The sequence below is a fragment of the Aristolochia californica genome, unplaced genomic scaffold, assembly GCF_029961685.1.
Source record: "Aristolochia californica isolate CCGP_79_NKW_82.1479 unplaced genomic scaffold, dmAriCali1.0.hap1 SCAF_2, whole genome shotgun sequence".
NCBI lineage: Eukaryota > Viridiplantae > Streptophyta > Magnoliopsida > Piperales > Aristolochiaceae > Aristolochia > Aristolochia californica.
This window is the reverse complement of record NW_027181881.1, coordinates 46152555-46165848: the sequence shown is the minus strand read 5'-3', so window position 1 is coordinate 46165848 and position 13294 is coordinate 46152555. Positions and strand designations below refer to the sequence as shown.

At 37.2% G+C, this 13294-nt stretch overlaps 1 protein-coding gene across 2 annotated transcripts; it reads left to right on the top strand.

Moving 5' to 3' along the window:
* Positions 1-238: 238 nt before the first annotated feature.
* LOC137956064 (dihydropyrimidinase) lies at positions 239-10968 on the top strand. 2 transcript variants are annotated; one of them, XM_068803372.1, is made up of 14 exons: positions 239-321; positions 408-512; positions 602-757; positions 1659-1710; positions 1839-2108; positions 2230-2441; positions 2705-2825; positions 9255-9342; positions 9434-9512; positions 9700-9787; positions 9889-9929; positions 10052-10104; positions 10201-10357; positions 10616-10968. In XM_068803372.1, the coding sequence occupies exons 2-14, from the start codon at positions 414-416 to the stop codon at positions 10805-10807; spliced, it is 1608 nt and encodes a 535-aa protein (XP_068659473.1). In that variant the 5' UTR covers positions 239-321; positions 408-413; the 3' UTR covers positions 10808-10968. The 2 variants fall into 2 exon arrangements, with proteins under 2 accessions (XP_068659473.1, XP_068659472.1); XM_068803371.1 differs by having other exon boundaries at positions 247-512.
* The last annotated feature ends 2326 nt before the right edge of the window (positions 10969-13294 follow it).

The window sequence follows — 13294 nt, the reverse complement described above, 5'->3', positions numbered from 1 at the left end:
GGTTTTATATTGGCCATCTTTGAATTTGATGACATTTGAAAATAAATCGGAAAACTGGGGATGCTGTATTTAAAAATTCATTGAAATCCAATAAACTTTATCTAAAATTGCGTCATTTCCGTGGACTGCATTTAAATATATTATTCTTCATCATTTGCCGAGGACCCACTCCAGATTCCACCCGAATGCCCCGGATACCAAATGCCGAGAGATTCAGTTAAAACCGCCCGCGAGCCACCGAACATGTTCACTTCCGTTCAAAATCGTAGTCCGAACACAACATATCGCGCTTGCTAGTTGCATCGTTGACGGAAATGCTTCGTACATATCTACTACCCTTAATGACTTCTATTATGTCAGTAGAACTTCTCTTCTCTCTTCTTCAATCCCGGAAGTTATCTGCACAGGTATCGATGTTGCGGAGGTTCGTGTTCAAACATTGGAGTCTCCTCGTAGTCGTCTTTCTTGTGCTGTCCACTTTTCAGATCTCCGAGTCTCACCAAATTTCCGGGGTAATTGGTTCTATGTAGCTCTCTATCTACTACTCCCATTCCTCGTCGATTTGTTAGACTTTTAGCTTGACCAATTACTGCATTTTCAGTTTGGATATTTTGGATACGCGGATTCGACAGACATCGGATTATCCTCTTCTAAGCTATTGATAAAGGGCGGGACGGTCGTTAATGCACATCATAAGGAAGTCGCTGATGTTTATATCGAGGATGGAATAGTTGCCTCCGTAAGGCCAAATATCAAGGTAAACTTTGACTTACTATGAACTTTTAGTTGTCTGAGTTTAAACCTGCTTTTACTTTTTTTTTTTTTTAATGTAAATATCATGAACATTTAGTTTTCTGCCTGAATGAAGAATCATGCGGAAATTTGCTGCATGTTTTGATGATTGAAATCACCATCTGATCATCGATGCTTGTTTTGGAAATACTAAAAGGGAAGTGGTTGGCCCTGCTATTGTGATCGCTGATTCATGATTAGCCAATTCCAGCTTCAGTTTTTTGTTCTTTTTTTTGAAAATCATTTGCTTCGCCCTAAGTCAATGGTGATGTCACTCATATTGTCAACAAATCTAAATAGTATAAGACATTAGTCATTAGGCTCTACGTTTTATTTTTATTTTTGAAGAGCCAAAAAAAACATTATTTTATATATTGGCCGCTTCAAAATTCGGTGTGTTACATTCAACGATCAAACTGGCTAAGCTTGGAGATAAGGTTCTTTCGCGAAGCTTAGTAGTGAAGACTGGTATACTAATACCGTACTGGTACTGCTTTTAATTGGCAGATGTTTCACTTAATTTCTTTTGCTGCTTTTGCTAAATTTGCAAGTAAATGAAATTCCTGTAAGGTTTTTGTTCGAATGGTTATAATTCATTTTAACTTAATTTTTCTTGCAATTGTTGGCTTTAGATGTATTGCTCTGCAACTGCCATTAGAAGCTTTCATTTCAATCGATCCTTTTTTACACCTTCAAACATGATCTGCTGCAATTCACAAGATAAAAAAATTCCTGATATTCCTTTTTGTAAATTGCTTCTTATAGTCTGTATTTGCTGGGGTCTATCTGCCCCCCTTTTCCCTTTTACTAAAATTTCCATCCTTTTCAAAAATAATTCAAAACCAATTTAAATTTTGTTGTTACAGGTTGGTGATGATGTTAATGTCATTGATGCCACTGGAAAGTATGTCATGCCAGGTAAATTTCTTGTATTAGTATTGGTAGTGAAAAAGGTGTAACAACAACCACGTCTTCCCAAGCTTGAATCCATTGGGATAAGAAAAAATAATAACCTGTGAAATGTGGTGCAATTTTACTGGAAACAGGTGGAATTGACCCCCACACTCACCTTGCAATGGAGTTTATGGGTAGTGAGACAATAGATGACTTTTTCAGCGGTCAGGCTGCAGCATTATCAGGGGGGACTACGATGCATATCGACTTTGTGCTCCCAGTGAATGGAAATTTAACTGCAGGCTTTGAAAACTATTCAAGAAAAGCCAAGAACTCGTGCATGGATTATGGTTTTCATATCGCCATCACAAGATGGGATGAAAATGTGTCAGAAGAAATGGAAATCATGGTTAGGGAGAAAGGTTTGCATATTTGTATTAGGTTTCTAAATTAATTTCTAGTCCTTGCTTAGTTTTTTGCACTCTTCCCCTCTCTTTTGTGATTGATTAGCATTAATTCAGAATTTGAATTCCTGTCTAACAGGTATAAACTCTTTCAAGTTTTTCATGGCATACAAGGGATCTTTCATGGTAAATGATGAGCTTCTGCTGCAAGGCTTAGAGAGATGCAAAGCTCTTGGTGCGCTTCCCATGGTTCATGCAGAAAATGGAGAGGGTGTTGCTGCTGGACAAAAAAGGATGATTGATCTTGGAATAACCGGACCTGAAGGACATGCACTTTCCCGGCCTCCTGTGGTATCACATTCTTTTTTTGAAACTGGTATTTTTTTTTAAATTGTGATGTGAAATAAAAAGAAGGAAAAAACTATTCCTCTATTTTTGAGACTTTAGAAAGAACAAAAGTTTGAAGGGCATAAAATATTCCAAAGTGGATTTCCAACTTTGAGTTATACATCAGTGTATGTGTCTTGATTCTACTTCTTAATGTCACGGATATTTGACTGGACTCTTCATGAATTTACATATCTGTCTTTTATAATCCAATATTCTACTTGCAGCTGGAAGGAGAAGCCACCGCTAGAGCCATACGTTTAGCTCGTTTTGTGAACACCCCTCTTTATGTAGTTCATGTCATGAGTATTGATGCCATGGAGGAAATTGCCAAGGCCCAAAAAGAAGGTATTGGCTTTGTATTGTGTTTAGAACAAGCTTTTTGTTTCATGCTTGGAGGCTTCTTGCTGTTCTTAGAAGTGATACTGAGTTGCTGTAACACTTGAAGTTTCCTCAGTACCAAGAGCCCAATTGATTTGCATCTTCCTCACAAATGTGTTCTCAAACCAGATACTTTTGCTATTGAATATCTGAAAGTAGTTTCTCGTCTTTTAATTTTGCCCCCTTGAGTATTGCACTTCCTTTCTTCTTTTGTATGATTTGTGAAATACAAAAATTGGAAATTAGTGAAATGAATTATTCTACACACTACTTTGGTATGCCACGGATGTCTTTCATTTTCTTAACTTGTTATTCTTTTTAATATTTTTTTTGCCTTCTCTAATAATTTTTAGGCTCTTTTTCTATTTCTTTCTTAAGTAAATAAACAAGTACTATTAAAAGGAGGTAGAACAAGCAAGAGAAGTAGCACCAATTAAGATGGCATTTTGAACTGTCCAACTAAATATGGTATTAAACGTATTCTGCAACCTTTATTTTTAATAGAGAAACTAGCTAGGATGGGGGCCCTAACTACAAGAGATGTCACTTTGAAACTGTTAAAGCACCTAGCCAATACTACCCAAAAGACTGGCCTGGTAGGTAGCAGAAAGCCAAGTACGTTAACCTAGGACCATAACATCACCCACCTTCACGAGCCGACGACCACAGCGGCCCACTCTAGCGACATCGCTGGGTCGTCCCCTCCGCGCAAGACTCTCGCCGCTCAAGACTCACGCCGGGATTCGAACTCATGACGTAGCAACTGCTCTGATACCAAATGTTAAGCACCTAGCCAATACTATCCAAAAGACCGGCCTGGTAGGTAGCAGAAAGCCAAATACTTTAACCCAGGACCATAACAAAAACCATTGAAACTAGACAAATTAAAGAACAATTCAAAGGCAACTTTTCTGGAAGTGGTATTCCTGTAAATATTTTTTTTGGAGTTTTCAAGTTTTCTTGCTTTCTTTTCAAGATTCACCAGAATTCCCGCATGACAGGCACATGGGATTAATTAATAATGGCTATTTTTAGAAAATACATCCAAGGGTATTTTGGTTATTTTACCCTCCAGGAGTATTCTACTGTAGATTTATGTCATTTTTGAAGAGGATGACCTGCTAGAAGGAGAAAAACTACAGGGATTTGATGTTGGTTCATCAAAGTTAAGTTTTTTTCATCTTTTCTCTAGCATAACCTTAGGGTTACTGGTTTTTATGAATCATTGAAGGATTCTCTACACTTTGATTGCCCTAATTGGGTTTTTTGAGATTTGCATCACCCAAACATGTGTTGGATGCCTGCATCATCACCCAATTGATGATATTAGCTTTAATTGCTACCACTTTTGCATGATATTGGTTAAAATAATTGTGAATTTTTGGTTATTAGATTGTTGAAGTGCCCTTATCCTGTTTCTGTGCCCTAACCCTAATTTTGTGAGTAGGGCCTACCTTGGTGATAAATTAAGAAATTGTCTGGAAGCTTAAATTGGTTATTTTGTGATCAAATATCAGTATTATGGCTGAGACAGGAGAAATTTATACCCTGGTTAGAGTAAATTCTGGGTTTGATGGAAAGGTTACCATCACGATTACTTTAGAAAAATTGACATGGCCTAATTATCTTAATTGGGTTAAGTCTGTCAAAATGTATTTTAAGGGTAGAAAGAAGTTGAAGTTTATCTGAGATGATCCTCCAATGCCTCTAGATGATAATTTGGAGGCAGAGGACAGTTAGTTATGACCTGGATTGTCAATAGTACTGATTCTACTCTTAGAAATCAGGTGATGAACTGTGAAACAACAAAGGCTATGTGGTTGTGTCTAGAATCTTTATATGCATAGGAGAATAATCTCTCTCGAGTTTATGAGCTGTATACAAACTTTTTTGGGTTGAAAAGAGAAAATCGAATTGTTACAAAATATTATAGTGTGTTCCTTGGTATGTGGCAGGAGATCAATGTATATCATCCGTTTATTATAGATGAAAAAGAGTTGAGAAAATAACAAAGTTAGTTGTTTGTTGCAAATTTTTTGGATGGTTTAGGTGCTGAATTTGATGTTATTAAAGCCTAAGTGTTAGCTTCAGATGAAATCCCTACTCTCTCTACCACTTTTAATCGGATTATGAGGGCTAAGAAGACTATTGTTCCTGGAACATGTAAAGGAAGTAAGATAATGGAAGCCACTACTCTTAATGCTTCCAACACTACATCAACCACTATAGATTCCTTTAGAGGTAGAGGTAGAGGATGTGGTGATGGTAAGTCAGAAAGGAAGTGTGTTCATTGTAGCAGAAACAATCATTATTATGACAGATGTTGGGTTAAGTTTGGGAAGCCTGCATGGGCTAATTCTACAACTCCTGATAGTGGAAGTGAGAGTTTAGATTCTCTATGTTGGTTACACCGGGTGCTCCAGATGAGATGCAACAGTTGATACAACAACAACAGTAGATTGCTCAACGCATAGCCCAGATCTCTGTTGCTTCAACCTCAACATCTGTAACTCATGCTTCCATCCTAGTTCCTAGTTCTACCAATGTTGACTCAAGTATGACAACTTATCATGTTCACTCATCACCATCCTGGGTTCTTGACTCAGGAGCCTCTAGACATATGTCAGGTATGTTGTGATTATTTTCTGATTTAAAAGAGTCTCTGTGTATTAAACATAATCTTGCAAATGATTCTACCTATCCTGTTCAAGGAGTATGCAATGTTACTCCTGCTTCCTTTTTATCTCCTCAATCAATGCTTTTTGTTCCCAAGTTTCCTCTAAATTTGTTGTCGGTTGGTTAGCTACCCAAGTCAATGAGTTGTTCCCTCACATTGTGTCTTACTCATTGTGTTTTTCTTGATCTCGCAACGAGGAAGACAATTGGTTCCACTCGTTAGAGAGATGGGCTATACTACTTGGAGAACCATCGGCAAAATAGTATTCAAGCTTTACATACCACAAATTCTCCTCTACAATTGCACTTGCGTCTGTAACAAAACTGACTCAAGTCTTTTTAGACTTTCCGTCTTGTTCTTCTTTTCAGTACGAGTCATGTCAACTGGGCAAGCATCACAATAATTCGTTTCCAATCTCGTCTCATAAAACCAACCATTTATTTGAGATTGTACACTCAAACATTTGGGGTCCTTGTCCTGTGACTAGTCAGTTTGGTCATAGGTATTTTATTTCCTCTATCAATGATTTTAGTAAGTGTATTTGGATTTACCTTCTTAAGGAAAAATCTGAGGCTTTTGATGTATTTAAACTTTTCTTCAATGAAATAAAAAATATTTTTGCCCATACACTAGAAAAATATTTGTATTTGCTGATATTACTTTCTTTGAGGATGTACCGTTCCTTTCATCTGTGTCTTTACTTTTTGATTATGTTGTCTCATCTGAACTGGCACCAATTATCCTTGTACTCGTTGATGAGCCCGTTGGATCGTTACAATTTGTCATTGTTGAGAAACCATTACAGCTATATAAACGTCGGAAATAAGTATCACCACCGACTCTCTCACTGGACCATGACTCTACTTCGTCTCTAGATCCTAGAGTACAGTTTCCTATTGCACTCAGGAAAGGTAAAGGTACGCGATATCCATTATCTTAGTATGTATCTTTTTGTTCCTTATCTGACTTGTATAAAAGTTTTGCTTTGTCCATTTCTACTTGCATATCCCTTCTTCAGTACAGGAGGCCTTCTTGTCTCCTCGTTGGAAACAAGTTATGGATGTTGAAATAGATGTTTTGATAGACTGGGACACTTGGCAACTGTGTGATCTACCATCTGGGGTAAGAGTTGTTTGTTGTTGCTGGGTTTATACTATCTAGTATAATGCAGGCGGTTCTATTGATCGCTATAAAGCTCAGTTAGTTGCGAAGGGGTATATCTAAACCTTTAGTATTGATGTGTTTGAAACCTTTTTGCCTGTTGGTCATTTGTCATTTGTCCTTATTTTGCTCTCATTTGCAGTGAATCAAGGGTGGTCTCTACATCAACTGGACATTAAAACCCTTTCTTATATGGTGATCTAGAAGAAGAGGTATATATGGAGCAACTTCCAAGATATGTTACTCTAGGAGAGACACATAAAGTATGCAGACTTAAGAAGGCGATTTGTGGGCTAAAGTAGAGTCCATGTGCTTGGTTTGAAAAATTCAGTCAGGTTGTGGTATCTATGGGGTTCTCGAGGAGTCATTGTGATCACTCCTTGTTTGTGATGGATGGGTCCTCTGGAATTGTGGTGTTTTTGGTTTATGATGATATTATATTATCTGGTAGCGATATTTCTGGTATAGAGGAAAGTCTCATTTGTCTACACATTTTCAAACTAAAGACTTGGGGCCGTTGAAATACTTTTTGGGCATTGAAGTGGCGAGAAGTAAAGAAGGCGTTGTGATGACACAACGTAAGTATGTCACAGATGTGCTTCAAGAGTATGGTTTGTTGGGAGCCAAGCTAGCTGATACCCCAATGGAAGTGGGATATGATCTTCATGATGAACAGAGTGATGAATTAAATGACATAACACAATATCAGAGGTTAGTGGGAAAGTTAATTTATGCAACAATTATTAGACCTGACATTTCTTTGGCAATAAGTGTAGTGAGCCAATTTATGGAATGTCCTCGGAAAGTACACTTAGAAGTTGCACAAAGAATTTTGAGGCATTTGAAAGGAGCACCAGGAAAAGTTCTTTTTGTTAGACATAACAATCATATGTAAATAGAGGTTTTCTCTGGTGCAGACTATGCGGGTCCAAACTGGACAAAAAAAACAACCTCTGGATATTGTGTCTTCTTAGGAGGAAATTTGGTTTGTTGGTGATGTAAAAAGCAGAATGTTGTAGCCTGGTCTAGTGCAAAATCTGAATACAGGGTTATAGTTCACATAGTGAGTGAGTTGATGTGGGTTAGGCCAGTCTCACGACAGTTGGGTTTCTACCAGGATGAGCCGATGAACATGTTTTGTGATAAGCAAGTTGCGATCTTTCTTGCGAGTAACCCAGTTTTCCATGAGAGGACTAAACATATAGAAGTGGATTGGGGTGATGAAAAATGAGGCAGTGGCTCCATTTGTTCGGTTTGGAGATAATTTTGGAAATGTCTTCGCTAAGGCCATTGGCAAACGAAAATTTATATCATTTTGCAATAAGTTGGGACTCCTGGATATATAACCTCCAACTTAAGTGGGAGTGTTAGAAAATACATGCAAGGGTATTTTGGTCATTTTACCACTTCAGTGGTTAATTTTCTTTATGTAATCTTGTTCTAAATGTTAAATTATTTAGCTGTTAAATTTTCATGTACATAGGATGTGTAATTAGGGAGATCTAAGGAGATTAGGTTTATTAAGTGTATAGGGGTATTTTTATAATTTGTAAGTAAAAACACCTATTTAAGAGATCTGGAAATTCGTGCACAGTTCCCAATGAAGCCTTTCAGGATCTTCATAAATTTCTTCCTCCTTTCTCATTTTTTTCTCAATTTTTTCCTCTTCCTTCACCAATATCTACAGGCTGTAACATATACAGTCCATAATGAGCACATTTTCTTCATTGTATTCACCTAGTTGACAAATTCATTTTTGATAAAATCTAGATGACTAAAAGTTGTTTGATGGAATTACTTTTTTGAAAAATTTGTTGTTTGGCCTATCCTCGTTAACATGGATAGCTGATCTACTGCTTCCATGTTTTGGTTCTATGCATTTCTTACACAGTTTTTGTACTGGTCTCCACTTATCCTCTTTCTGGTGCATCAATTCATAGTCACAGATTTCTAGCTAGGGCTCCAATATTTCCATATACTGCATCTCATATTTGCATGTTCCATAAGTTCCTCAGTGTTTTCCCTTACCCATAGTCCAATTCCACTGTGCCTTCTTTTTGCTTCACAATGAAAACCTCCACCTTCAACAGTAACACTTCACAAATTGTGAAAGCATTTTGAGATGTAGATGTTGGTAGTAGACTAACTATTCTCAGTGGTTGGACCTAAAGCATAAAATTTGTTATTAACTGTTGGCACATCATTCCTTCTACAACTGTTATGAAACTATTTACTGTAAATCAGTTGTCAAACATTCTTGTGTTTTTTTTTTTTTTTTTATGAAATCAAGCATTCTTGTGTTACAGGAAGCTTTTTTTTCCATAAGAACAGCAGCTCCATTCATGCAATTTGTCACATAATCTACTGGGTCACATAATCTGCTGGCCATTCCTACCTAATGTTTGTTGTGATTTTCTGGTTCTCTAGTTCTAATGGAGATTTACAGATATCTTTAGTTTTATTGGAACAAACGCATATGCATTGTGCTATTAAACCATCACACCAGTAATTTCATGTCTAAAATGAAATGTTAACACTTTGCCTGTTTTCAACTGCAGGACAGAGGGTTATTGGAGAACCTGTGGTTTCTGGATTGATCCTTAATGATTCATGGCTTTGGCATCCTGACTTCACAACTGCAGCCATGTGAGATCCTTGTCCATTTTCCTATTGTCATTTAATTTGTCATTAAATCCCTAAAATAAAACAAAGTCCATATGGTCATCTCATGTTCTAGGTATGTGATGAGTCCTCCTATAAGAAAATCTGGACATGCTAAAGCTCTTCAAGCTGCCCTTTCAACAGGGGTTCTGCAGGTTGTATTCTCTCCTCTTGTGTAATCAAATTCCTGAAAAAGAGGTCTGGGTTTTAGGTCCATCTATAAGTTTATTGTATTTTCTGCTTATGAACTGTATCACTTATTTTACTATTGAAATTTAAGTTTTAGCCACTAAATCTGATGTTGCAAAATTCCTTGTCATTATAATTCTCAACAAAATGCAGCTTGTAGGAACAGATCACTGTACTTTTAACTCTGCACAGAAATCTCTTGGCTTTGAAGATTTCCGTAAAATTCCAAATGGAGTAAATGGTATGTAAAATACTTTCAGTTCAGCTCCTGACTAATGCTACAACAAGTGTGCTTCTCTGCCAATCTTTGCATTCTGAAAGGACCTTAATTTTCTTGATCAGGTATTGAGGAGAGGATGCATCTGGTCTGGGATACTATGGTGGTAAATTTCCACTGATAAAAAAGTTGATTCACTCAATTTCCTAAAAATCTGGATAAACCTGGTTTTCATATCATTCTCTACTGGTCTCTCAGCTCATCTGTATAAATCCTTTACTAATGCAGGAATCTGGACAGATATCAGTCACTGACTATGTGCGAGTAACGAGCACTGAATGGTAGAATTTTTGTATGATGATTGGTGATATATCCTACCTGTTATATGTTATTTATGCTCCCCTTACATTTTCACATTTAGCTTTCTTAACTTGCAGTGCTCGGATATTCAACATATACCCAAGGAAAGGAGCAATATTAGTTGGATCTGATGCTGACATAATCATATTGAATCCTAATGCTAGCTTTGAAATGACCAAAGACTCACATCATTCTAGGACTGACACAAACGTCTATGAAGGGAGGAAAGGCAAGGTATGTCACTATTTCATCATATTGCTATAGGAATATATACATCAAGTTTTAGACATATGAATAGAGCTGCACTAGTCTACATAATCAATGACATAATTAATGTCTTTATTGTTTAGAGAAAATGATACAGATTTCCATAACCTTTCCTTCGAGTAAACTTATAGGACAATGACTGGGCAATGAGTCGTTGTTAAGCACTCCAGCTCTGAAGCTAGTTAACCCACATAAGTTTTTAACAATGTCTGTTACTTGTTAAAGGGAAAAGTTGAGGTCACAATTTCAAGGGGTAGAGTTGTTTGGGAAAATGGAGAGCTCAAAGTTGAGCCTGGTTCAGGAAGATACATCGAAATGCCTCCTTTCAGTTATGTTTTTGATGGAATTGAAAAGGCAGATTCTGCTTACCTTTCTTCACTCCATGCTCCTGTTCAACGCCGCAAAGCATCTACTTGAGGAGCATCAACTTGGTCTTTTCAATTTTTACTTAATACTGTCATATTTGTTGTGGTACAAAAACAATAAATAAAGAAGAAAGTACTGATTTACACTACCATTGTGGTATATTAGTTTCATATATTCAGCAATTAAATTCAACGGCAATCAAAAGTTCTTATATTTTTGTACCTTTCATTCCAAAGTGTCTTGCAACTCTTTGAGTGTCCCAGCTTTGATGCTTGTGAAGGTCTGAAATCAACTTTACAGGAAAATCTAAGCTCCGATAAAGAGCCGGAATTGATACGGAAACTTGTCTTTATGACGACATTCAATAACTTAAAAAGCACTTTTCTATACTGCAGCAGCAAGTCTATATAATCAGGTAGAAAAGATAAGAAGATCGATTTACATAAGCATCAATTAGTTTCCTGAAGTTGATATACAGAAATAAATCGTATATAGTCAAATCTCCAATTAGGCAGCATCGGTCCAAAATGTGCATGGACATCATTAGTACTCATCGCAGATATTATTAAGCCTTTCCACAGCAACTAAAACAGCTTAGAAGCCTCTTCCTCTTCTGCACAAATACCCAACGGATCAGACATTCAAAAGAAAATATTTCTCAAATAAACAGATGAGGAGAATTGATTCAAATCAATATCTCTTGGAACGATTGTTTGATCTCTAAATTATGAATATGTAATTTGATTGTCATTTCTAATCGTTTTGGTAGGCAAGCCGGGATTGAACTAAAAACCTTGTTACTGCAAGCCATTCAACTTAGATTACACGGAGACAAATACACAAGCACCAAATATATATAAACATTTCCAAATAAAATAATAAAAGGGGTGATTCTTACTGTTGGGGAATGTACGTGAGCACGAGCGTGAGCGTGGGCTCGCGCGTGGGCCCTCGGGTGGGCCCTCGCGTGCGCCATTAGTTCCTCTTCAATTCCGGGGCTGCTTTTAGTGACTTCAGTTTTCTGCTGCTTCTTGTTAGCCCGAGCTCGAGAGAAAACCATGGAGTAATCGGTCGCCCCTCCGGCTTTCTGATCCCACCCTCCAAACTGCGGCACGGACATCCAAGCATTTTTCTGGGTAATCACATCATTGACAAGTTAGTTTGATGCCAACAAGAAGAAAAGTAGTTAAATGCAGAAAATCAACCAAAATCTTCACAGTTCTCTCTGCATCAATGGCATTTTTTCCGAGTAGACTGCAAATGAAATCATTCTCTTCTCTATCCATTCAAAAATATAGAGCAGCCCCAAACAATAAGAATAGACATCATTTCTCAAATCACGGGGTGTTTTATAGAGACAGGTTCAATCCTAGCTTGCCCACCTAGAAGGATAGTTTGATTTAAGCTAATGAGTTATTATTATAGATTGCTCGTCAAGCCATTAAAAACCTGAAACCACCAACCAAAACGCAACAGAAACAACTCTGAACAATCTATCTAAACACCCAACAGAATTGGTCAGTAAGGAGAGGAAATTTTAAATAAAAATGAAAATTTGTTGCGAAATGGATACTTGTGAAGGACCATCATCTTCTCTTCATCGTACCTGGTCGTGTTTGTCTATGACCGGCATGGCGACGACCGAGGAACGTGAAGGGCAGGAGAAGGCCGAGGGTGGCGATGGAGCACTCCGGTCTTAACGAACAGTTTTTATAAGAGAACCCGATTTAAGCGGGAAGATTTGACTCGATGCCTGTTAGGAGTGGTAAACATGGCCACCTTGTGTTTCCCCTGTTAAGGCGCCACCTCTTCGGAAGCTCCTTGCGGAGGAGATCGCGCTTTGCTGTTTTAAGGGTTTTTTAGGACTTCTGGACCTTCCTGCGCCACCGCCCTCCATCATCTGCCATTTGCAGCATACACCACCGTGGAAGCTCTTACCTGATCTACGTAACGTGGAGCTAAGATTTGCTTAGACTGTAACAAAATTAATTTATTTTATTGTATCAATATTCATCTTTTATCTTAATTTTATTATTAAAATTAATAAAAATAAAAAATATCTACAAATAATATTAACATGAATGCATTCAATAATACAGAAGTTTAAATAGGATAAATCGATTTTTAAGTCATTCAATCCAATTTTTAAGCCTGTTATCTGCACTCTTTTATTGATTAATAGATGAACAATGATTCAAGAGATTTCAATAGATATAACTATTCAAGTATTGAAGGAAGGCATAATCAAGAACAATTTCATCAAATTATCTGGTGCAAGTTACTAATGTCAAAATAAAAACAAATGAGCTTTATAAAAAATGGAGCAATTGTCATCTAAGCCGAGTTTATGCTAGATTTGGAACAAAATCGATAGTCAATTTAACTGCAAGAAAAGAAGGAGCACCATCACAAGAAGGGCAGTTGGAAAAACCCATGCGATATCGAAATGCCTTAGGCTTAACAAACAAAACACAGTTGATGATGGTAACGATAGAAATGAGGAGCACTGAGTAACACGAACGAAATTCTATAGATAAT